General features: G+C 46.2%; 1 protein-coding gene across 1 annotated transcript in view; it reads left to right on the forward strand.

Moving 5' to 3' along the window:
- The window catches only part of DHRS3 (dehydrogenase/reductase 3), a 46594-nt gene extending 22322 nt beyond the window's left edge, over nt 1-24272 (forward strand). The window contains exons 2-6 of the mRNA XM_030537770.1: nt 13839-13982; nt 15209-15328; nt 16182-16420; nt 17364-17489; nt 19080-24272. Of these exons, the coding sequence (XP_030393630.1) occupies nt 13839-13982; nt 15209-15328; nt 16182-16420; nt 17364-17489; nt 19080-19164 (714 nt within the window). The 3' untranslated portion in view covers nt 19165-24272. The remainder of the gene's footprint in view (nt 1-13838; nt 13983-15208; nt 15329-16181; nt 16421-17363; nt 17490-19079) is intronic.
- Nucleotides 24273-24827: the final 555 nt, after the last annotated feature.

A 24827-nucleotide genomic window follows, 5' to 3' on the forward strand; every position in this document is an offset into this window, starting at 1 on the left:
GCACCACCAGCGCTGCAACTCCCTGTTTGCAGCGCTGGCCGTACTCCCGTTTTGTCTCGGGTGTAGAGGATCCAGCGCTGGTGATCCAGCGCTGGTAATCAAGTATAGACACTTACCAGCGCTTTTCTTGACCTCCGTGGAATAAGCAGGTATCCCAGCATACCTGAGGAAGCCTCTGGTAATCAAGCTGGTCTCCTTCCCTGGCTTGCTCTCGCGTTCCCCGAACCCCGAGCAAGCAGGTCTCCTTCCCTGAGGTTTGCTGGGTGGTTCCGGGAACGCGAGAGCAAACCGTGGCGAAGCTGGTCTCCTTTCCCGGTTTGCTCTCTCGTTCCCCGAACCCCCGAGCAAGCAGGTCTCCTTCCCTGCGGTTTGCAGGGTGGTTCGGGGAACGCGAGAGCAAACCGCGGCGAAGCGGGTCTCCTTTCCCGGTTTGCTCTCTCGTTCCCCGAACCCCCGAGCAAGCAGGTCTCCTTCCCTGAGGTTTGCTGGGTGGTTCCGGGAACGCGAGAGCAAACCGCGGCGAAGCTGGTCTCCTTTCCCGGTTTGCTCTCTCGTTCCCCGAACCCCGAGCAAGCAGGTCTCCTTCCCTGAGGTTTGCTGGGTGGTTCGGGGAACGCGAGAGCAAACCGCAGCGAAGCTGGTCTCCTTTCCCGGTTTGCTCTCTCGTTCCCCGAACCCCGAGCAAGCAGGTCTCCTTCCCTGAGGTTTGCTGGGTGGTTCGGGGAACGCGAGAGCAAACCGCAGCGAAGCTGGTCTCCTTTCCCGGTTTGCTCTCTCGTTCCCCGAACCCCCCTTGAAGCCGCCCAACAGCGCTGCAGTGTGGCCACATCTAACACCACTTGCAGCGCTGGTTGCTGTAAGTGTGGCCACTCTGCAGCGCTGGCCCTATACAGCTGTACTAATACAGCTGTAACAACCAGCGCTGCAAAATTTTAGATGTAGACATGGCCTGGCTGTCAAAGTTTAGACACATCCTAGTATCTGAGGATTAATTCATCTGCCTTTTTTACTGTATCACCTGGTTAGCGTACAGTTCCTCTTATAAAACTCTTCCCTGATTTCTCCAGATTATCCACAAAAAAATAATAACTAGAACACCGATAAAATATCAATAACGTGTTAGTTTAAAACAATTTAAAATTAAGAAAATTCTAAATTAAACTGAACATCCTTTTTTGGTCTGTGTATTGCAGTCAACATGAATGTTGGGTGGAAAGCATTACAGCTTGAATTAAAGTGTCCAGTCTGGGGAGGTTCTGAGCATTTCCTGGGAAGGGCTAAGGCCACGTCTATACTACCCGCGTAATCGTTCTGTCGGGGATCGATTTATCACGTCTCGTCTAGATGCGATAAATTGATCCCCAAATCGACGCCCATACTCCACCTCAGCAGGAGGAGTAGGCGGAGTCAGTGGAAATTTTTATATGAATGTGAGTTATGTGGGCAACTGGTAGGGGTGAAAGTAAGTTAAAGGACTTACTGGTTCGCCGGAGTCCTGGGCAGGGGCAGGGCCTCAACCAGAAGAGGCAAGGCCTTTAAATCAAGATTTAAAGGGCCAGGGGCTCTGGCCAATAAGGAGAGCCCTGGGCCCTTTAAAGCACTGCTCGAACCCTTCTACCAGAGCGCCAGGGTAGCAGCAGCAGGGCTCCCACGGGGATTTAAAGGGCCTGGGGCTCCGGACGCTGCAGGAAGCCCCGGGCCCTTAAAAGCGCCACCTGAACCCTGCTGCCACAGCCCCAGGGTAGCAGCGGCAGGGCTCCAGTGGTGACTTAAAGGGCCCAGGTCTCCAGCCGCTACAGGGAGCCTTGGGCCCTTTAAATCACCAGCCTGGGGACAGTTCGGCACAGCATACCAGCTGTTGCCTGCTTACTTTCACCTCTGGCTAGTGGCCTGTCTTGCAGAGTAGATGGAGAGGGCTACAGTGTAGCAGTTTGATTATTTTTTTTAACTATTAATGTAGGAAGTTTTCCCTGGTTTACAGATCTTTGCCATGAAAATATCAGAGAAGACAATAATCATTACAACAGTGAGCGTTGGTTGAAAGGAACATTAGACAGTAATATAATCTTCAGGCACATCTGTTTACCAGGGTGTTACAAATGTACAGAGTGAGCATCTTTACACGACCCGTGATATTTCACTTTAAGTGATTTTATTAAATGGAGTGAAATCTCCAATTGCGCATCTTTTAGACCTGCCAGGCTTGTTAAGCAAATATTAACAATAAAAATAAATAAATAAATTGGACAGGACACAGCAATTATTTTTCCAAGATGGCGCATTGTATTTCTGTCTCTGGATGTTTTCAAAGCGGTTCTACAAATAAATACTTTTTTTTTAAAACTAATCCCCACCAGTGAGCCCCTCCCCTTTGTTTTTGACTAGTTGCAGGCAGAAAATTTTCTGCCTGGATGTTACTTTGGGTGCTTTAATTTCCCAGAGCAGAGGCAAGTTCTAACACATTGTGCGGCAGAAACTGACTGTTAAAAAACTGTCATTTCTCCCCCTCATTAATGCCTCCATGAACCTTTGCAGTGTGGCGGTTTGTGGCCACTTGGTGCTTTTGTTGGCACAGTGCACTCCAGTTGACCCTGTCCCAGCGTTAATAGGATTGTAAAGTCTGACTCCTGCATGACCTCTTCTTGCAAACAACCCACCCTTCCTCTTCCTCCACTGTTCTATACAACGGAGCTGAGAAGTGTTGCTCCCCATGCAATCTGCAGTTGCAGTTCTGTTACAGACAAAAGCGACTGGAAAAACCCCTGAAGAGAAATCAGCATGTGGCCACCTGTCCTCACACCCCCAATAGGTGAACAAATGCCCTCTGTTCTCACAAAGTGGAGGGAAATGATCTTAAATTCCTGAATGCAGACAGAAAATCAAAGTGTTCTTTCCCATATAGCGAGGAAGACCTCCATTGATCCAGCTTTACTGGGAGCAGGTGTCTGCATATTACTCCTGGGTTTCAGTTGCTTTTCTCCATCCCCTTTCCTTCCCTGTGGGGAAAAGAAGGGTACATTTCAGACCTGGAATGTGGTTTGCATTTAAACGAATAACATAACAACGCCCACCAGTGATTTTTAACACAGTCCTTTGGGAGGTCAAAATTTACAATAGACAAGCCAGAGATTCACAGTCGGAGGAACAAAACTGAGCAAACCTCGTTTATTTAATTTACATGACTGAGAACTACGGGGGCTGATTCTCAGGTATGGCCAGGCTGCGCTGAGCACAGGCCATTTTTGTGGCACTGCCCCCTGATAAGATAGATCGGCCTCAAAGGTCAGGTTAGCAACCCAGAAATGCTCCGGCCTTTTCTCCCTGGCCTCATAGCCTGTTACGGGGAATGGTGGAGAGCCAGTGCACCAACTCCACACCAACCAGGGATTTCCTGCATCCTGGCTGTGTCCGCTCTGTACCAATGGAGCTGCACAATAAGATGTGGACCCCATTTGTTGCTATCTGTTAAGTGCTGACAGTGTGTTTGCTGCTTTACAAGGTCAGACACTAAGGCCTCGTCCAGACTAGGGGAGGAAAATCGATCTTAGATACGCAACTTCAGCTACGTGAATAACGTAGCTGAAGTCGAATATCTAAGATTGAATTACTCACCCGTCCAGACGGCGCGGGATCGATGTCCGCGGCTCTCCGTGTCGATTCCGGAACTCCATTCGGGTTGATGGAGTTCCGGAATCGATGTAAGCGCGCTCGGGGATCGATATATCGCGTCTAGACTAGACGCGATATATCGATCCCCGAGCAATCGATTTTAACCCGCCGATACAGCGGGTTAGTCTGGACGTGGGCTAAGGCTAGTCCCTGCTATGCAGAGTTTGCTGTCTAAAAGAACATTTATATTTAAAGTTCTGGGATCAGGTCCATGGGTGGTGTAAATCACCAGCGCTCCCCTGAAGCCAATGGAGCGATGCCAGTTTACTCCAGCTGAGGATCTCACCCCTGGCCTCCAGATATGAAAGACTTCTTCGGAGAGGATGGAACCTTCAAATATGTTTGATGTTCATACACCAGCTGGCGGAAAGGAACATTTGTGATGGCGGAAGGAAAGAAGATGACTTTCGCTGGGATGGATTGCAGCCGTGCTGCAGGAGTGCACCTGGCTGCTGCCAGCGCCTTCGGAGATGCAGAGTGCAGGGAAAAGAAGTTTTTTGTTTTATTTTGTTCTTTTCTGTCTGGAAGGAGAGGAAACTGAGAAAGGGCAAAAGCAAGCAGGGCCGGCTCCAGGCACCAGCCGAGCAAGCTCGTGATTGGGGCAGCAGATTCTAAGATTTTTGCTTTGCGGCTTTGGCCGCCGTGTAGGGGGTGGCGGCACGGAGGAGGTGAACACCCTGCTGGGAACGGGCTGCGCATTCCGTCTGCAGGCGGCGCGGCGGGAGGGTCCGCGTGGCGAGTGCCCCAGCTGAAGGAATCCCTGGATGCCCCCTCCTCTCTCCTCCTCCCCCTGTTAGCCAGGGCATGCACTCTGCTGCCCAGAGCACGTCTGCAGTGCAGGGAGTCCCCCTGCACCCTGGCTCCGGCTGCCCCGCACGGGGTTTTATTTTTTTGGTTGGGGTGGCAAAAAAGCCAGAGCCGGCCTTGAAAACAAGGATTTCAGAGAGGAGGAACCTCAGAGTAAAAGTTGCAGTCCTGGAGCAACATTAACTCAACATTTTCTGAAGATACCATGGACTGCTCTCCTACTCAATTATGCATGAGCTCAATAGCTAAAACTGAACACTAGATTCTGATCTCACAGAGGGCCCAGCTGTGCTCCAACTGATCCACTCAATGGGAGTGAGATCAGATCTTTTTCTCCAGCATAAATCCAGCATATCTCTGCTCACCTCAGTGGTTACTCTGCATTTACTCTCATTTACAAGGGAGTACAGGAGGCCTCTCATTTTATGACAGTTCGATGGATGCCTTTCACAGTCTTTATTGACCTTTATTCTTCATAGCTCAGCAAATGTTCCCACCTGACATGGCAATAATGCCTGGCTCTGTAGCAGCCAGGGAAACGATGCATGGTGGACTAGCATCACTACTTTGTGTAAAACATTTGTGCTAATTCTGTTTGTTTGCCCCCACGTCCCTCAAACAATAAATCTGTATTTTAGCTTTGCAGGTATGGCTCAATTTACCCCTTGTATGTCATAAAGCATTAGGGGCTGTGATTATTAAAGGAACCTAAATGCTAAGGCACCCACATTCTGTTGAAATTCAATAGGAGTTTAACACCTTAGTCTCCTCTGAAATAGCCAGCCATAAGCATTGCACCGTTATATAGCTCCAAACCATGTTTCATTTCTTATATTGTCTCTTCCATAACTCTGTCTCTAACGGCTATTTTTCTTCCTCAATTTAGCCTTCCACTCAAGACTTTGGACCTGACTCTGCTCACTCTGACCAGTGTAAATCCAGAACTCCGCTGATGTCCGTTCAGTTAGCCTAGTGTCAAAATATGTCTATGTGAGAGCAGAGTCAGCCCCTTTAATGGCAGGGTGTCCTCATTTCCCTTCACGGAGGTGTTCCCAGCAGAATGTAGCAGGCCTCTTTGTGATATTTAAATTCAACAACACTGAGGCTCTCCCGGGCTTTAACATGACCAGCATAGCATGTTCTAACATACGACTTCCCTTGGCTTGACTGAAGCAAGTCTGTTAGGTCGAGCTAGCTAATGTGATCCAACATCAGACCTTTAAATCCTCGTCTAGAAAAGCCTGTGTGTGAAATGGCTAACTCGGGGCTACCCTCTTGGTCCTCCTATGCCCATATTTGTCCCTTTCCACCCCACCCCCTGCACTTTTGATTGCTCTCCAATATAGGAACTGGCAGAAGTTTGCCTTTGTTCTGCTTTGTTTACTTACAGTCATAAGTGCATAGTGGGGGTGCTGAGAGCCATTAAACCAAACTGTAAACCCTGTAAATGATGGAAACCACTGTAAACCAGGGGTGCTGCCGCACCCCCAGCACCCCTAGCTCCAGCACCTATGCTTACAGTTCATACAGATTTCCCCCAGGGGCTGGGTTGCGTATTTTGATCTACTCCAGGCATCAAAAGGTTCTTTTTTCTTTTTAAAGCAAAGGCTGAGTTTTCACGCTGAACAGCCACACCTCCCACTCTGCCTGTAATCAGGTCTTTAGCATACCTCTCCTGTGAAGTACTCCTGAACTAACTTGTCTGTATTTACCCTGAGGGCAAGGGAGTGGAAGGAGTGGGGGAGAAAATCCGCACATCAAAACCAAAATACATTAATGTTTTTCAGGCTGTGGGGGTCTACAAACACCCTGAGGCCAGGACGCCAGAAACTCTCCCAGGATATAGAATATACTGAAATGTGTGTCTTGAGAGGCTAATTCTAAGGTGCGAGTGCCAGGGCTCTGCAGATATACTGGGATAAAGCTGAAATACTTCTCTGGATTATCTGCACTTTGTCCTTCCTAAAACTAGGCAGCAGCTCTCAGGACTGGGAACACAAAGGCTCTCTGTTTAAACATGAGTAACAGCTTGGGCAATTGGAAATGCCAGCTCAAACAGAGCGACTTTTGTTTCTCTGACAGAAGGAGGTTGAGAGGGGCCAAAATGTGTTATCCTACTCCCCGCCCCGAATAGCTCTAGAAATCTGTGGCTAGGAGATGCCGTGGTTTCTTTTGATTTGTGAGGATAGCAGTAATGAGATCAAGGTGAGAAGGGCTCTGATATCTTTATATAAACACCTTTATCCCAGAGTGTCTTCAAACTGATCTACAAACAAGATTGCTTCATCCATCCTGAAATGCTACCCACTTTCGGGATGGAACTCTGCGTCTGTTAACCATTGCAGAGAGTTGAGTTGCTCTGATCTAGTAGAACACGCCCTGACTAATATAGAGTGAGGAGCATGGAGTGGGAGACGTTCTCTCTCAAAACTGTTTAAGCTATGCACTCTTTTCCTGTCCTTATTTAGTGAACTTGTAGCTTCCCTAAATATTAGGGGCAAATTCATCACTGATGACATAGTAAAAGAGTGACCATTCTCTGGTTGTGTCCCAGTTTATGCCAGCAACGCATCTGGGCTGCAGATTAAATAGCTTTGCCAATGCTCTCCAATGACTGTAAAAATCCCTGTAATGGATCTCTAAAGGTCGGGAGTTATAGATCATCTCCCCTGCAGAAATTTTTCTTTCTCGTGCTGTCTCTCTATTTTTTAAAATACACCTTTTTCAGGCTCTCTCCTTCACTCCTGTAAAATCTTATGCTATTCTTGCTCTGTTTTCGGTGATGTGATATCTCCCTGGAGGACAACTGAAAGCTGTGAATAAGCCATAGGACACCTTTATGACATCACTGGCTAAAGGGTCCGTCCCACTCCCGATGGACCAAATATAGCTCACGTTGTTCTGCAGTGTGTTACAGCAATCTCCAGCCGCCTTTCTCTTTGATACAGAGATGCAATCAAAACCTGCTCGGAGCAGGTCATGCTGGGGCCTCCATGGGTCTCCTATCTGTGTTCAGGACAGTGGCAGCTGATAATCTGTACCAGTTTATACAAATCCCTCAATAGCATAACTCCCATTGACTTGTTTGATGGGGGAAGGTTAGGATTTAAGCTGGAGATGGAGAGGGGGAGGCATTAAGCTCCTGGCAAATAGCCAGCACAGGCCTCTATGGGACATTCTTGACTTAGAATAAAGGCATCCTGGGGGCATGTCTCGTTAGCACCCTAAAGTTCAGAGTTAAAGATTCCTGAGTCGAACTCTGTCTGCTGAGCCTGCTGCTCTGGCTAGAATGATTCCCCTAAGGCCAGGTAAGGAGCTTGGTGATTTGCCAGAGAGGAGAAGATAAAGTGATAGGGCTTGTTTTTCAAACCAAACCTGAGAATCAATCCTGGGGAAATGTGCAGTGATCTGAGAGGTCGCAGCCATTAGCTACTTTTAAAGATCCTGTGCCCTCATAAATCTCCCAATATTTCATGTGTCCGCTAGCAGGAAGAATCCCTCCACCACCACCAACTGGTAGCCTAAGCGATTGCTTTCACATTCCACCTGCCTCCCTGACTGCCAACCACTGGGGTCACCCAGAGGTAACTACAGGGCAGGAAGCCTCTGTGAGCAGCCCTGCCACAGCAGGGATTAACCGCCTCACTGGGCCGCTGCCCTCAACAATTTTCTGGTCAGTAACTTTTTGAAAGGAGAGCGTGTCTTGTGCCATAGGGAGGGGGTGGGAGTGGGTGGGGAGAGAAGACACGGTGGCTGGATTCTTTCCAGGGTGGGAAACCATCTGTCCAATAACTTCTTCATGACAGAGATTAAATTTTCCTTCCCATCCCTCCCCTCTCCACTTCCAAACCCATGAATGGATGGCTATGCAACATCCTGACATGCCACGTAATAAGGAACAGTGTCTCTCTGTCTCCTTCACCACTGCGTCTCTCTTTCTAAGGCAGGAATTCCTGGCACCGTGAGGATTCCTCTCTCTAGCTTTTAGCTGCCAACTTAGTAACCAGTTTGGGACAAAAGCCTTAAATTTTAATACTTGTACCAAACTGGAATCCCAGATCCAAAAACCTCGGAACTTTGGAGCATTCAAAGTCCAAATCCCCCCTCTGCATTTTGCGAATGCCCCTATCTTTAAAATGGGCCGTTCCCTGAACTCCAGATCCAGACACCTTTCAAGTTTTGGCTGTTAAAAAGCTACATGCGTGCTCTTTGCAATAAGATAAAGCTGACTGAACTCTCTTAAGGCTGTTTTTAAGCATAAGGTACGATGACAGTTGCTTAGTGTGCCACGTCCGAAGGAGTGTCAGAGTAGTGCAGAGAGCACCACGTTTGCTCATCTACAGCCCAGCAAGAGCCAACATCTGCAAAACACGGGCAGGGATTCTGACACTTAACAGTGAGAGCCCAGGAAAGGGCTTATTTGGAAGCAGTTGGGGCTCCCAAGCCCACCTGTGACTCTCAATCCCTTTGTAGCTAGTCGTGATATGATCTGATGCAACCTCACCAGGGCGGTCAACAGAAAACGTCAAGCTGCAAATACGTTAAGGTGGCTTGAATTCAGATGAGTTCGGCTCCTATGAGCAGGGCGGTGCAAACACTCCTTGGGAAGGGACAATAGAGAAGCCACCAGGAAAAAGACAATAGTGGGACTGAAACTATCACATCATAGGAGCAGAAGAAAAAGAAGTAATGACATCTACTAGCCAGGCATCTACGGGCCACAACCCACCGTGGCGATGGAGTTCAGGAGCAATGGATAGTACTGCAGGCCTCAGGTTGCAACAGCAGTTGAAAGTCTGCTGGTGCTTTGGATTGGGAAAAGGTTTCTGTCCCTTCTCAGCCCCTGTCCAAAACCCTGTCAGGATTTGAGCTCTAAAGAGGCAGAGACGCAGGACAAATAGGGATGTGCCAACTCAGCCTTCTGGTCAAATGTCAGACAGAGACTGAAAGCCTCACACGTGAGCCTGGTCTTGTGAGAGTATTCAGTCTGGTTTCTAGACCAAAGACATTTTGGCTAGACATAGAAGTGAGGCATTTTGAGTTTTGCCCATCACTAAAATCAGTAAAAATGGCAGTAGGAAGGTTGACCTTGTAGCCATTACTTTTCTCCTCCACAAAGGCTAACACATTCTGAGTCTGGGCAGTGCCATGGACTGGGAAAACTAAAGGAAGAGGAACTGGAGCTGTGGCAAGGGTACAGCACCTCACCCAGTACCTCCAGAACAGCCCACATTTTGATGGAGTCATCTTGCAAGATTCGTCACAAGCTACTTAAGGTCTCAAAATAGCCATGACTGGCTTACAAAATGTTACCGTCTCCCACACATGCACCATAATGCGATGGCACGCTCGTCCCCTGCTTGTACAGTTCTTCACAATGTATTTCCTGACATCATTATGCGTAAGTTTGTCCCCATTTGACTCATACAGATGGCAGTGCTGACAAGCAGAATGGAAATGGAGAGAGAAATCTGTTTCCTGTTATCTATCAGTCGTGTGATAGCCCAGACAGCTGGGGAGGATAGGTCATTTTCTTGCCTCATCTGGTTCCTCCTGTCTGGCTCACTCTCTCTCTCCACCTCTTCAGTTTGTTGATTTACTGTACTTTTTCACCAGTTGCATCGATGGGCATGAACCTGGCAGTCCCCGTGCAAACAACAGGCTAACCTCCCCATGACTGTAAATGCATAATTCCATAGATTTTGCCTGATGCCTTCATAAGCAGCCACCAGTGTTGTTTTGTTTCCCTCTTCATACATAAATGAGAGAGGCCTAGATAATTTTATATTATCCCTTTTAGATTTCATCACTCCCTCTGTGATCACACTGTTCCTCTTCCTCCACCCTTTTAAAAATACATCTTCAACAGTAACTTAAAATCTTGTGAAATTTCACACATTCTGACTTTCTCTTCGAGTCTACAGAGCAGATATTGGAAGTGACGCCCAGTCAAGCTATGAATACAAGATGGCACTGAACACAGGCTAACTTCAGTTTTGCAAGCTTGGTGGAGGTGGTAGGGATTATTGGGATAGGGTGAACCATAGAGGCCTGCAAGCACAGGTTTGTCAAGGCTAGCTTTTAAAAGGGTGGCTTTTAAGCAGGGGGCTGCTGAGCTAGCTAGGAGAACATTCTACACTCTGCCATTTATTTGTTGAGACTTTTGGCCATAGTGGATATTTTCTTGAAGAATTTTAAAGTTGGAGACCTATTTCTCCTTCCCCACGACCTCCTCTGTGAGCCAAGATTTCCAGCAAAATGACTCTGGCCCAGTGTCGCCTGCTCTAAAAGCTCTATGCATCCTATCCCCCGTGCATAGTACTGAAGTTTTGCTTCTTTTCTTTCCTCCCGAGTGTTATCCTGAGACAACCCCAATGAAATGTGAGTGTCTGCCCGCTTAGCTTTATCATTGCATATCACAGCAAGACCATAAGTAGTATGGTTCTTCTCAGAGCAGCTTCGAAATAGGGTTAACTAGAGAGATTTGCATTCTTGTGTCTTTTGGTTACGCCTTTGGAACAAATGGGTGTGAAGGAGAGAGACAGGCAGACTCGTGCTTGAGCTACCCTCGAACCAGCTCTTTGTTTGATTGTGAAGCCAAATGGAGCACAGTCAACAAACCTCCAAAGAGACAGAAGCTCCTTTACATCTCCAGATGTATATGCGTTTCTGGGTTTGTGTCTAAATAGAGATACATAAAGATCCAAGTGGTTTAAAGAACAGCATTCATTTTAAATTTAACCCATTAAGGAAGTTGGCTGGAACCCAGGTACACTCAATTTTTAGCCATGTTCAATTGCACTTCAGGTGTCCTTTGTGCTGCCAGAGCAGTGTAAATAAGAACCAAGCCCTGTGCTGATAACGAAGAGGCTCATCTTGTCCTGCGGAGGAAACTTTCCTCAAGAGCTTTATTGTGGTCAGGGAATGCTGAATACCGTGTCCTCTTGTGCTGTCATCCAGTTGACTCTGGGGGTTCCGTTACGGGCAGTTATGTAATTCGGTCTCTGGACCTTTTTGTCTTTCAGCACTTGGTTACCCAAAAATCAAAAGATCGTGAAAATCCTAAAGATGAAATATACTACTTCTTTAACCCTTTTTAAAAAAACCAATATACAAATCAGTTCACACTAATCATCACAGTGAGTGCAGTGGCCGAAAGCTTGAGTCACACAGCCATGTAAGGTCTGTATTTCAGAAGATTTTTCTACCAGCAGTAGCAAATTGCTCGGAAGTGATGCCATCATTAAGGCTAAAAGCCTTTCCTGTTATGAGCCCAATTTTCCAATCTCCTATGCAGAATAACCCGCTTAGGAGGAGCATTTGGCCCTGAGAATTTCTTGCCCGGGGTCCCGGCTGCCGCCCCATGCCATCCCACATCCAGCTCGACTGCCTGCGTTTGGTGCAGCGAGTCTCCTGTCCCCTCTGCCATGGCGCTATGGCAAACATTAGCCCTGCAGTGGGTGCCGGCAGCTGCCAGCAGCAACAGGCAGCCTAGCACCAAGCTGGATTCAACCCGCTGGCCTAGCCACCGATGCAGAGCAGGGCTCCCAAGCCGGCAGGGGCTGATTAGCCCCGGGCCCTGCACCCTCCTAGGGATGGCCCTGGATATGGAGGCTGAGAAGTTTTTTTGTAACTGTTAGAGAGCAGAGGAGGTGGATTGGTTCATGGGCAAGAGTCTTAGAATTTGGGGAAGTAGAAATACTTCATAAGAGCTTTACAGAAAGGAGAAATTTATGGTGAGTTTCGGGGGGAAAAATCTGCCTGTCAGTTAAATCTGTTAGACCCTGGTCTTAATGCTCCACGGGAAGTGATGAAAGCCTCATTGTTCACTCAAGACATTTTAAAACTAGACTGTATGAGTCACAAGAAAACGTGCTGCAGAGTACATTCTAGCTGGAAAAAGATGAACCTCGAGGACCTTTTCCATCTCTAACTTCTGTGGGGCCACTGAAATGTGGAACATGGTAGCTCCACTTATGGCTTCATTATATCCCAATTCTGTGCTGGACAATCTGAATTTCTTGTTCAGGTGGCCATTAGGAATTGTTCTAATTCTTGTTACAATAAGCTTTCTCCCCTGAGTGTTGCTCTCAGCTTGTTAAATAAATGCTGGATGAGAGCTTGCATGTATTCACTGCAAAACAAATAAAAGTAACAATTGCGGTTTCTGACTTCAAATGTCCTTGTCGATGTGTGTTTAGAGTTCCCACAGCCCCACTGCAGACACTGACCCATTATTCTGAGCATAGATCATAGGTGCTGCAATGTCCCCAGCACAGCAAGTCTGAGACAAAATTGGTTTAGGAATCTTAGGGCTTGAGTTTGTGGCCTTACTTAGACAGACAGCCTGTTGAACTCACTCAGTGGTGAGCGTCCTTGCTCTTGTGGGCTTAACTGAAAACCACAACATTGTTTTATAATGAGCTTTTTTAATTTTTTTTTTCTTGCTTAATTTCCTCCTCTTTAGTATAGTTTTGGCCTCTCCTCCTCCATTCTCTTGAGCTGGGAATTCACCTAGAATAGTGGTTTTTCAGACTTTTTAGACTGGATACCTCTTTCCAAATAATGTAGTCTACTGCATACCCCCGTCTGAGATAAAGTCATAATATACCTATGATTAGATTGCCAAGTCTTACTAAATAAAATGCATTGTCCGCCATTTCGGAATTTTTCTTGTGTATCCCCTGACAAGAGCTCACATAACCCAGTTTGAAAACCTCTGCCCTGGAACAATAGCTTATAATGTCAGCATTCTAAACTGTTATTTTCCATGGGGTGACTAAACTGTAATTCACCTTACTAGGGAGCAGAAGCTCTAACAAAGTGTAGTAGTCAATGTTTGACAAGCAATAATATGCAGTGTGTATATATAGGGTCAGTGTTTTTAGGGTTAAACATAACCCACTTCCCTGAGTTCCACCCCATGTCTGCATGACAAAATTAGGATTCAATCGGAGAAACTGTGTTTGTTTTGATGATTTGTTTGTTTTAATTCCCCATGTGCCTGGCTTGTTTAAGGATCGCCACTGGCCAGTCATTCGGCCCAGAGCTCAGATTTTCAATGTCAGCTGTTACACAGGTTGCAAATAAAAAGCCTTCACCTGGACGCTGTGCATCAGTCACCATCACAATGGAGTCACTTGACTCTGGCCACCACCACCATCGTAGTTCCCTATACCCATGTGCTACATAAATATTTTTGTTTAAAAATCAGGGTGGCCCTAAATGAAACAACGTGACAGAACTGGCACTGCAATTGCAATTAATGATCCTTGTCGAATTGTTCACGTTAGAAACAGATTTTAATTACGGTAGATTCACAACAGGAACAATTTTACTTGAGCAAATGTTTCTTGCTGCAGATCATCCTGTGGGGTCGAACCGAGAAGTATCTTAAGGAAACCACAGAGGAGATTAGAATGATGGGAACGGAGTGCCATTACTTAATTTGCGATGTGGGAAATCGAGAGGAAGTCTATCAGCAAGCCAAAGCTGTCCGGGAAAAGGTTGGTCTGTGTGGTGGATCCAGTGATGGGCAGAGCTTAGAAAATCCCCTAACCAGGGGCAAATAGGAAACATTCTCTGGCAATTTAGGAAGAAAAGAAGCTACACATTCTGCCTCTGGCTATGTCTCAAAGACCTGGCCCGTCTGTTTCTTGTTTTTATGGTAGGGACTAAAGGACCTGATTCTCCAATACCATGCGACCTTGCTTTGACATTTATATCTGGGCAAAGAAGTTATGGAGTGCTACCAAATCAGAATTCTCTACCCATTCACACTGGGTGTCCACTTGACACCAATTTTGTACAGAGGAAATATTTGCACAAGGCATAAGGACAGCAGAGAATCAGTCTTGGTAGGTTTTATGCTGGATCCTGACACGGTATCAAGAAGTTGAGTATGGAAGGAGCAGAAATAAATAGCTGTGAAAGAGCAAAATATCCCATCACAGAGCCAGCCTGTCTTCTCTTGAAATATCTTGGTCAGTGGTTCTCAAACTTTAGCACTGGTGACCCCTTTCACACAGCAAGCCTCTGAGTACGACCCCCTTTATCAATTAAAGAAATCTTTTTTACATGTAACACTATTATAAATGCTGGAGGTGAAGAGGGGTTTGGACTGGAGGCTGACAGCTTGCGACCCCCCCCCCCCATGTAATAACCTCGCAACCCCTGGAGGGGTCACAACCCCAGTTTGAGAACCCCTGATCTAGGTGATATTACAGGACTGAGACTGAATTATAAAATGCAAGTTATAATAATATATAAGACAAACCTAATAATAGCCCAACAAAGAATCCTGATAATAGCCCAACAAAGGCAATTGGCTGTTGATTTTCAGGGAGCTGTTGATTTTCAGGGAGCTTCTTTTAACTAGTCCTTCTCATGCTCCTGGCGATCTTTCCAGCTGCCTTTCTCCTTTTGAGTATCTGTTTGTAGGGATAAATGTTTTCGACCACTTTGTCTTTGTTTCAAAACTGTGTAGAATTTCATTAGTAGCCAAACTGTATGCTAGGAAACTGCCTGGAAAGAAGAACCATGGAGAACTCATTTGTGCAAACATTAAGTATCTGTGCTTCAGCTACTTTAAGCTACCTGGGGGTACACTGCAGTAACCAGAAAGATGACAAAGCCCCTTAAGGCAGGAACTCAGAAGAGGCCATAGATTCTGTATTTGTGAAAAGAGATGTTCACCGTAACTAATCAGCTCCCCCCCCTTTTCTTTTTGCAGGTGGGTGATATCACCATCCTAGTGAACAATGCTGCTGTCGTTCATGGTAAGAGCTTGATGGACAGCGATGACGATGCTCTACTCAAATCACAACACATAAATACCCTGGGACAGTTCTGGGTAAGATAAGCTCCTGTATCCAGCGTATTCAGACTTGGAAATGAGAGTGACAAATTACAGCCAGTAAACACTTGGCTGCTGCTAGACTTTTCCAAACAATGCTTGGTAGAATCAGCCTGACATGAAAACGAGCCAGGAAAAACAATGTGAAAGGCAAAGGCCAGAGGAGAGACGTCTGAGGGAAAAATTGAGTTTGACAGATTCCCTCAAATTGATTTCAGTTACTTCTGCTAAAATATCATATTAAAGGCTTCCAGTAATTATAAAGCCTCTGATGCTCTTTTAAACCCGCCCTGCGACTTATAAGAAAAACTCTGATTTCCTTTGAGAAATCCCAGGGGCACAAAGGAGAGTTTCTCTGTTTGATGCACATCTGGAACATGAGAGAAACATGACCAGATGCATGGCTGCATTGTTCATGGAAGAGAGCTTGCATTAAACTCATTCAGTTTCTAATTAGATCAGTTAAAAAATAATGTATTTGTGTTGTTCCTCTCCATGTTGAAGTCTTTATCCTAAATAATGTGTATCTGAGCAGACCAGGGCATGATCTTCATTGCCTTGTATTTTGCGCATGGCTTAGTATTGTGATAGCGCAGGTTTGGTTTTGTTCACATGAAATCAGGTTAACTGAGGCTTTTTGGAACACCTCACAGAGCAGTGAGGCTCCCTTCAACATGAAGCTGGGTATGAATCATGAAGTTTGAATGGAATTACTTCACATACCCCTGCACAACTGAAATCACAATTGGGCCCTGCTTCACTAGGCTTGTTTTCTTAGTAGCTACCATTTCTGTTGTGTCTCTGCTTAATGAAGTTTTCTCTCTCTCTCTCTCTCTCTGTTCCTTTACAGACCACCAAGGCCTTCCTGCCACGCATGCTGGAGCTGCAGAATGGGCACATTGTTTGCTTGAACTCTGTCTTGGCCTTGTCAGCCATCCCTGGTGCCATTGACTACTGCACCTCCAAAGCCTCTTCCTTTGCCTTTATGGAGAGCCTGACCTTGGGATTGTTGGACTGTCCTGGAGTGAATGCTACAACAGTCCTGCCATTCCACACCAGCACAGAGATGTTTCAGGGCATGAGAATAAGGTCAGTCCAGGAGAAGCTGGTTAAAACATCTCACTGAAATTATTCAACTGAACATGTTCGTTAATGCCTGGGTGTTTTTTTAAAGAGAATTTGATGTCTGATCTGACTGTGATCAGAGGGGTCACTCTATGCCTCCTGAAACCATCAGGCTGGTTCTTCTGATTTGCTGGCACACCCCAAATGTGTACACTTCAACTTGCCTTTCCTATGAGAGAATGTCTTCCAGGCAGTTGTTTCTAGAGAGAAAATTAGAAGTGACTTTGAACTGGGAACCAGCTGTGGACATCAGAGCAGAGGAACCAAACTGATGTCTGAGATTGTTCAAAGGGGCGAATAATCCTACAAATTGGGAATCCACACAACAAGTTCCTAGTTCCTTCTCTATTCCTATTGAGGGGCTCAATCCCCCACACTGAAATGAATGGCAAAAAGTTCCACAGACAGTGGCGAGAATAGCACTGGACCCATGCATGTTCCTGTGAAAGTTAATCATATTCAAGGAGTTAATGACTAACCAAATTAACTCTTTGCCAGTGGATCTGTATCTCTTGATATGAACCGCTAATACAGTTTGTGCAACCTCCACCTTGGTGAATGGTGCAATGTGACGTCACCGTTGGCAGCTGGAAATCCATGTTCCTGGTATTAAAAGGAGTGGGGAGCATCTGTTTTTTGTCTTTCACTACCAGCAATTTAATCCAAGAAAAAGGCAGGAGAGAGGAAGAGGAGGGAGTGGCCCCTGTTATGCCCTCTTATAGGATGCAGCATATGCTTCCCTCAGCCTTTGCTGGTTTGGGTGGTGAGTGAGAGGATCAGGGTCTCCTCCTCTCTCTGCTCCTCCCTGACAGTTTTGTAGGGTAGTTGAATGCTGGCAGCAGCTCAGAGAGCCCAAGGACTGCACCCTAATTAGATAATGAGTTTACTTCTTAATTTCTTCACTCAGGTTCCCCAATCTTTTCCCCCCACTGAAGCCAGAGACAGTGGCCAGGAGAACAGTAGAAGCCGTTCAGCTGAACCAAGCCTTCCTCCTCCTTCCGTGGACAATGCATGTACTTGTCATCTTGAAAAGGTAAATATTTCACTTGTCTGTGGCTGCCTGACGCTCTCATTTTACCCTTTGGGCAGGGATGGGAGGCAGTCTCATTTTCTGTCTGCTAAGCCAAATCTCAGTTTGGCAGTTGCACTATACAATAATTCCCTAGGACCAGATTGTCCCCTCTCACAGAAGCCAGAGGGCATCAAGGATGGGGAGAAAACTTTGCACGGTTCCGTGTGTGGAGTTGTCTTAAGCTTGTTACGTCTGAGTATGCGTCCCCCCACACCTCAAAACTCACAGATCCCTGAGATCTGTACTGACAATCCATTTCCAGGAAATGTCTTACTTATTAAAGCTATGAGAACATAAAAATGTAAACCAAAATTAATTATTTTTTATGTGATCACTTTTTTAAGGGAACTTGAAACAGTGTGCGGAAAGTGAATCCTAGTCTCACTCACTGAAATAATTGAGGACAGCACATTGTAAATTTATTTTCTGTGAGCATTGAGACCAGAAAACATCTAAAAATAGGGCTCATCCAGTCACAGAACTGAAACAATGCCATGTGACTTATGTCACCAATCACAACTAAATGACACATCCCAGATTTCAGATAGGAAACCAAAAGTGAACAAAATTCTCAAGATATGTTAAATAACGTTGAATACCAAATAAATCTGAGAAAATCTTAATCAGTTCATGGACACATTACAACCAGAAAAAGAATGGGCATCTGTCAAATACACCTCTATCTTGATATAACACAACCTAATATAACATGAATTTGGATATAACGCAGTAAAGCAGCTCTCCAGGAGGGGAGGGGCTGCGCACGCCGGTGGATCAAAACAAGTTCAATATAATGCAGGAAGATTTTTTTGGCTCCCAAGGACAGTGTTACATTGGGGTAGAGGTGTATATTATTTGTTATGAATTATTCACTTAGCTTGTCATCACAATAGACAACAGGAAAATAGCACTTCAATCATACCAGGACCATGTGATGAAAAAGGCAAATACCTAAACAGATAGATGTGTACTCAAGATAAATATATAGACTGATTCTCAACATAAATTCTCAAGATTTATAACATTGAACAGAATCTTGCAATTTAAGAGACGTAGATAAGAACATAAGAATGGCCGTACTGAGTAGGACCAGAGTCCATCTAGCCCAATATTTTGTCTTCTGACACTAGCCAATGCCAGGTGCCCCAGAGGGAATGAACAAAACAGTTAATCAAGTGATCCATCCTCTGTCATCCATTCCCAGCTTCTGGGAAACAGAAGCTAGGAATGATGCCTTCTTACAGGTTACATTGTTCTACCAGGTCCTGTTTAGTAAACTGTCTCTTAGTAGGAGGAGACTCTGTAGCACTTTCTCCCTTAGGGCCAGTCATGCCAGGTTCCGATCAACTTCGGATCCCACCGATGTTGTTGAAAACACAGCAACTTGCAAGACTGGAACCTTGGTATTTCTGACTGAAAGATTACTGCCCCATGCCACAGTAGTCACCCCGTCTTGTGTGTGGGTGTGGGTGTGTTTGCACGTCTTCTCATTAGAACAGATGAAAAGGTTGCACAGTGTGTTTATTTCCTTTCCCTTGGCTTCCTCTGCAGCATTCTCCCTCGGTCAGCACTTGAAGAAATCCACAAGTTTTCTGGAAGCTACACCTGTATGAACACGTTTAAAGGGCGAACATAGACCTGGCCGTACTTAGACTCATTCGAAAGTGAAGCCAACACAAGCATTAAAATCCTGACAAGATTGTGAATCAGCAGTCTTGGCTTTTAGCCTGCCTTGCTCGCGTGACTTGTGCTGCTCTCAGGCAACAAATTTCTTGCAGGTCATATTCGTAGCAACACGACCTTTGCACAGGACCGCATGGCTAGACTGGACTTTTGGCCGGAACAACAAAAATGTTGAGCTTGTACAATGTTTAATTCTTTAGAGTTTGATTGTTAAATCTGCTCATAGTTTTAAGATTTAATTGTCATTTGAAATGTACCCTTAGGCTGCTAAAACCAGGGCACAGTACGTCCCTCCCCACTCTGCTAACAGGAAAAGCAACTAGTGTTCATTTCAGATCAGCTTTTTGAATGAGAATTTTAAAAATGGCTTTGCAGGGTTACTAGCTAAGGGTGTTGATTGGGATCCCACTTTTTCTCCCCTCACTGCATTGGGTGGCTGTACCTTACAGCTATTGAAGCAGATCATTCCTCTAATTCCTTCGGCATCTCTGGAAAGGAGCAAACAGCTGGTCCGCTCAGGGGCCACTCAAGAAGCCTGCATGTGGAAGGACAGCACTAGCCATAGCAAGTCTTTATTGCTGCCTGTCCAAATGCTGAAGTGGGAGGCTCAGAAAGAACAGTGAAGAGACAGATTTCATGAGATGGACAATCTGATTAGCGGAAGGTCCCGCCTGCCGCTGAAATCATTTACAGAAAATAATGGTCTTTCTGAATATTTTTGTTAATTTAGGGTGAAATATAATTTCCTTTTAGCAATAATCACTAGATTTCCTCTCATTTAGCCAGTGTTGGCTTGGAAACAAACTAACCTTAGGGCCTTCCTCATCACACCCCTATTCACCCAAGCAGTCCTTACACCGAGAGATCCCACTGGTCACCCCGCATAGAGAAGTAAATGGAATATGTTCCAAAAAGCAGAAGGGATGTAACACGTGGCCATGAAACATGAAGGTGGGAAGCGCAGTTAGGAAAGGCCTGATCTAAGACCCACTGAAATCAATGGGGATCTTTCCAATGTCTTATGTGAGAGTTGGCTCAAGCCTTAAATGAGCTGAAAAAGGGAGGAAGCCGTGAGGTAGACTTCCCAACTAGACGTTCATTTTTATTGTTTGGGCCGGGGGCGGGGTTTGTACAATACAGTTTCTTTAACAACCCAGTAAAGTACAGCAACACATCCCCATGACCCATCCAGTGTGCAGCCCTGGGCATACTACCATGTATTAAACATAAGAACACAACCGAGAGAGGAATTAATCCTAACTGCAGCGTAGATTGACTGCGGGTGTGATATGTGAGCACCTCAAGAAAAGTGCTTTAAGGACTGTCTTGTGGCCAAAGCACAGGAGTGTGAGATAGGATTCCTGCCTTCTGTTTGCAGCTCTGCCTCGGATTTTGTGTGTGACCCCGGGGCAAGTCACTTCTCTCACTGTGCTTCAGCTTCCCCACCAGCAAAGTCAGGGATACCAATATTTCCTGATCTCACTGTTGTGAGGCTTGGTTCCTTAATGTTTGTCAAGTGCTTTGCAGTCCTCAGAATGGTAGGAGCAAAGTGTTATTTGCTTACAGGCTGAGAGGTTACTTGCAAAAATGTAGAGACAAGAGGAAAAATCCACATAATAAAACATCTCTTTCTAGAGGAGATCTGTGTTTCGTTGGAAAAGCTGGAAGTGGATCCTAGCATTTGGATGCTCTTGTTGTTCTCTTGTGTAGCATGGATAGCAGAGAGCTAGGTTTGGTGATACTCTTAAAATCTGAGGGTCTGATCTTTGGTTGTTGTATTCTGTGTAGATTCATCAATGAATGGATTTTGCCAATTGTACAACCTTCGGCAGTGGTAGGTAGTCCGTCGGCTGCATGTGGCCCATCAGGGTAATCTGATGGCGGGCCGCGAGACATTTTGCTGATGTTGACTGTCTGCATGCACAGCTCACCGCAGTGCCCAGTGGCTGCGGTTCACTGTTCCCGGCCAATGGGAGCTGCAGAAGCCCCACTGACCTAAGGGCTTGTCTACACTTGAAACACTACAGTGGTACAGCTGCACCACTGTAGCAATTCAATGTAGACACTGCCTATATTGACAGGAAGGGTTCTCCTGTTGGTATAGATAATCCACCTGCCCAAGAGGCAGGAGCTAGAATTCTTCCATCGCTCTATCACTGTCTACACTGGGGTTTACGTTGGCTTAACTACACTGCTTAGGGGATGGATTTTTCACATCCCTGAGTGATGTAAACTGGGTAGACTTAACTTTAAATGTAGAGGCCGATTCTGCAAAGAAATTGATCCATGCAGACTTTTTTGCCTACATAGAGTCCCAGAGAAGTGAATAGGATTCCACCAGAGTAGATCCCTTTGCAGGATAAGGGTCTTGGGGATCTTTATTGCAATGATGGTATCCAACTTCCCTAGCTCTGGAGATTTACTTGTAACTCTTCTTTCCTCCTGAGGTCAGGATCCACATTATTATTATTATGGCATCTCCTTTGAAAAGGCTTCCTACAGTGGGGTTTTGTATTGATTCCCTAGATATCTGCAGCTCTGCTCCCCTAGTGGGCTCTTGGAGGTTTATTTATTTTCTGAGAAGTGGGAGAATTTGTCAAGAGCTCTAGTTAGTTCATGGGAGAGCCCTTCCAGGGATCTGCCAGGAATACAAAGGTACCATCTGTATTGAGATCCATTTGGGGTGAGGGGAGACACTGCCCTCCTCCTCCTCTCCCCGTCTAATCCTGTGTGTTTTCTCATTAGCCGTGATCAGGCATGCCAGCCTTGCAGCTGTAAGAACAAACAGAATTGGTGGAAGGGGGCTTCCCTGCTGGGTGTCTACCCTTAAATTAAAACTTAGTTTTGAGGGTCCATTCATTAAGAACATGCCCATTCAAAGAGGAGGTAAAAGAAGCATTCCCTCAGACTATACTGAATGGCCCCACCGCTGCCAGTCGATGGACCTGCTCCTTCCCTGCACACTCAGTGCTGTCTGTTTCTTTCTAATGGCTATGAACAAGTCAAATGCCACCCGGGACTCACCCTTCCCCTCCCCACCCACACACCCCTCCCCTCAGGGTCTCTGAGCGGACAGCAGGTCAAATAGCAGTCACAGTGGGGGAGAGGTATGCAGCAAACAGAACATAACAAGGAAAACATTGGCGCTTCGCTTTAGAATTCGAGTTGGACAAGATCCCTCCCTCTGGTGCTAAGAGAAGGAATGTTATGCGTCTTTATGAACTCATTTCTTGTTTGGCTGGATACATTCTGAAGACTTTGTTTCGCTGAGAGACGCCTCTGGAATGCTTAGTGAGGTCTTCTGTCCCCTTAGACATAAGGTTGACATGGGGTAAGCTGGAGGCACGGCTCATGCAGGCATGCTTTGTAGAAGCCTTAAGGCTTCTGCAAAAGAATTTCCGCCCTTCCACTTCTTTTAATTTTGGTTTTCCCTGCTCTCTCCACCCTTTTTTTTTTTTAATCCCTATATCATTATTGCACATTTCAGTGCCACCATCTTGTAGCCAGATGTCAAACACAGGGTCTGGAATAAATCTAAGACAGAGGTATATATTTATTAGCCTGTCGGAGAAGGAGTCAAGATGAGGCTGCGGGAACAGGCCGTTGAGGTCTCCTGTGACATTAGCAAAGCTTTTTCAGGTTTTCTCTGCTTGGCCCAACTTGTGACCCAATAGAAAAGTACCTAGAGTGCATTTTATTTTCCCTGTGCAGGAGGCAGCTGCTGCCCCTGTTAGAACTAGATTGGTAGGAAAACTTTACATGTTGTTGGACTTGTTCTGTCCTGCCTTAAAGCCTGCAGAGTGCCTGGGGTTTAAGTGGGGGCATAGGGCAGTGCTGTGTGTTGTCAGAGGCTGGTATTTGCACGGGATGATTTGCAGAGTGGGTGGATGGGGGATGGGTCCTCCCCACTTCACTTTGTTTAATGAAAAGCCATGCCACTTAGTGCTACCTGGGGCACTTAGAAGCAAAAAAAATAAAAATAAAAATTGCCCTCTTCAGCTGTATGCTTTATGCTGAGTTGGTTTAGAAGAATCCAGAGAAGAGCACGAGCTCCCCTTGATGCACTGACGTCCTGCACCCCCATTTCTTTCTTCAAGTTAAGCATTGATGGAGACTATCCACATAGGCCTCCTGGGATTGTAGCGCCTGCCTGGGCGAGTGACTGCAGCATTTGCAAAGAAAATCTTTTACACGTTTCTGTGCTGTGTTAATCCGCGTGGGTAGGAGTGATTAGATCTAGGTTTACAAGCCTTTCAGACTGCTCCCACTACCCCCGCCCCCCCGGGCATTCAGATACTAACAGATCATGCTACACTTGCCAAATCTCAAAAAGCAACAGGCCAAATTCAGACTCAGCATAAGTGGGTGCTTCGTCTTTAGTGGGGCCACACCTGTAGGCATTTGGCCCAAGGTTATTTTTCTTTCATTGAAATCAAGCTGCTTTTCTGCCTGAAAAAAGGATTAACAGCGCAGCCGTGGAGCAACCACTTTGTATTTTCTGGTTTCCTTGCACGGCAGCACTGGCTTTAATAAACTGATTCAAGGTGATAAATATTGTCGCTCTTTGGCTGAGCCTGTCATAAGTTTTTGGCATCTGGCAAGATGCTGATGAGGATAACTTCGTGCACTTTCGGCTGCCAGCGTCACCAAGCAAACAGCAGTGTCAAAAGTGGTCTCTTTACAGCCACCATCTCCATCGTGGATATTTCACGTTTGAGCCAGCACTGTAAGTCATTGGCCACAGGAAATGCTCTGCCCCCTTGAATTTCCCTCCAGTTTTATCTGCCTCCCCAGCGTCAAGCTGTTCCCCAGGCCCTCCCTGCTGCAGGGATGCTCTCTCCACTTTATCAAATTCCTGACTGATAATTCAGCGCTATAATGTGGCCATCTAACTCCCAGCTGTGTCCCAGAGCTGCCTGTGCTTTTGGGGGCGATTGTGCCCTCAGCACCACATAAGGGTTGTCACTTCTGAGGTACAAAATCCCAGGACAGCTGAACCGTTTCATCTGGGAGAGCTACTTCAAAAAAGGGATGATCCTAGGAAAACCTGGACAGGTAGCAACCCGAGCTCTGCTTTCCCTTTGAGTGGTGCCCCTGTAGGCTTCAGGGAGCGAGGCAGGTCGAGAAAGGTGCAAGGAAAGATCTGTGTCTCCTGTCTGGACACGGCCCAGATGCCGTCAATATCAGATAGTGCAGGAAGGGGCCTTTGGGCCCTGCTCCCTCCTCCTGCTTCCCCCTCTATAACAAGCCCCTCCCAGCGCAATCCCTATTCATATCCCGGCCTGCGACCACCAGGTAGGGTGACCAGATGTCCCGATTTTATAGGGACAGTCCTGATATTGGGGTCTTTTTCTTATATAGGCTCCTATTACCCCCCTCATCCCCCCATCCTGATTTTTCACATGTGCTGTCTGGTCACCCTACCTCCAGGGAAAACACAGCTCCATCTGCCCTATGTGGACCCCGTACAATAGAAAGAGAGAGAGCCTGGGTCATAGCCTCTTTTGAACCTCACAGTCCTTCCCTGAGAGATGAAGATAGGGCCCCTGTTGGGAAGACAAGACAGAAAGCCCAGCCTCTTCTGAGGGCAAACAGATGACTAGCCAGTTGGCAGTA

This window comes from Gopherus evgoodei, chromosome 18 (genome assembly GCF_007399415.2).
Source record: "Gopherus evgoodei ecotype Sinaloan lineage chromosome 18, rGopEvg1_v1.p, whole genome shotgun sequence".
Classification (NCBI taxonomy): domain Eukaryota; kingdom Metazoa; phylum Chordata; order Testudines; family Testudinidae; genus Gopherus; species Gopherus evgoodei.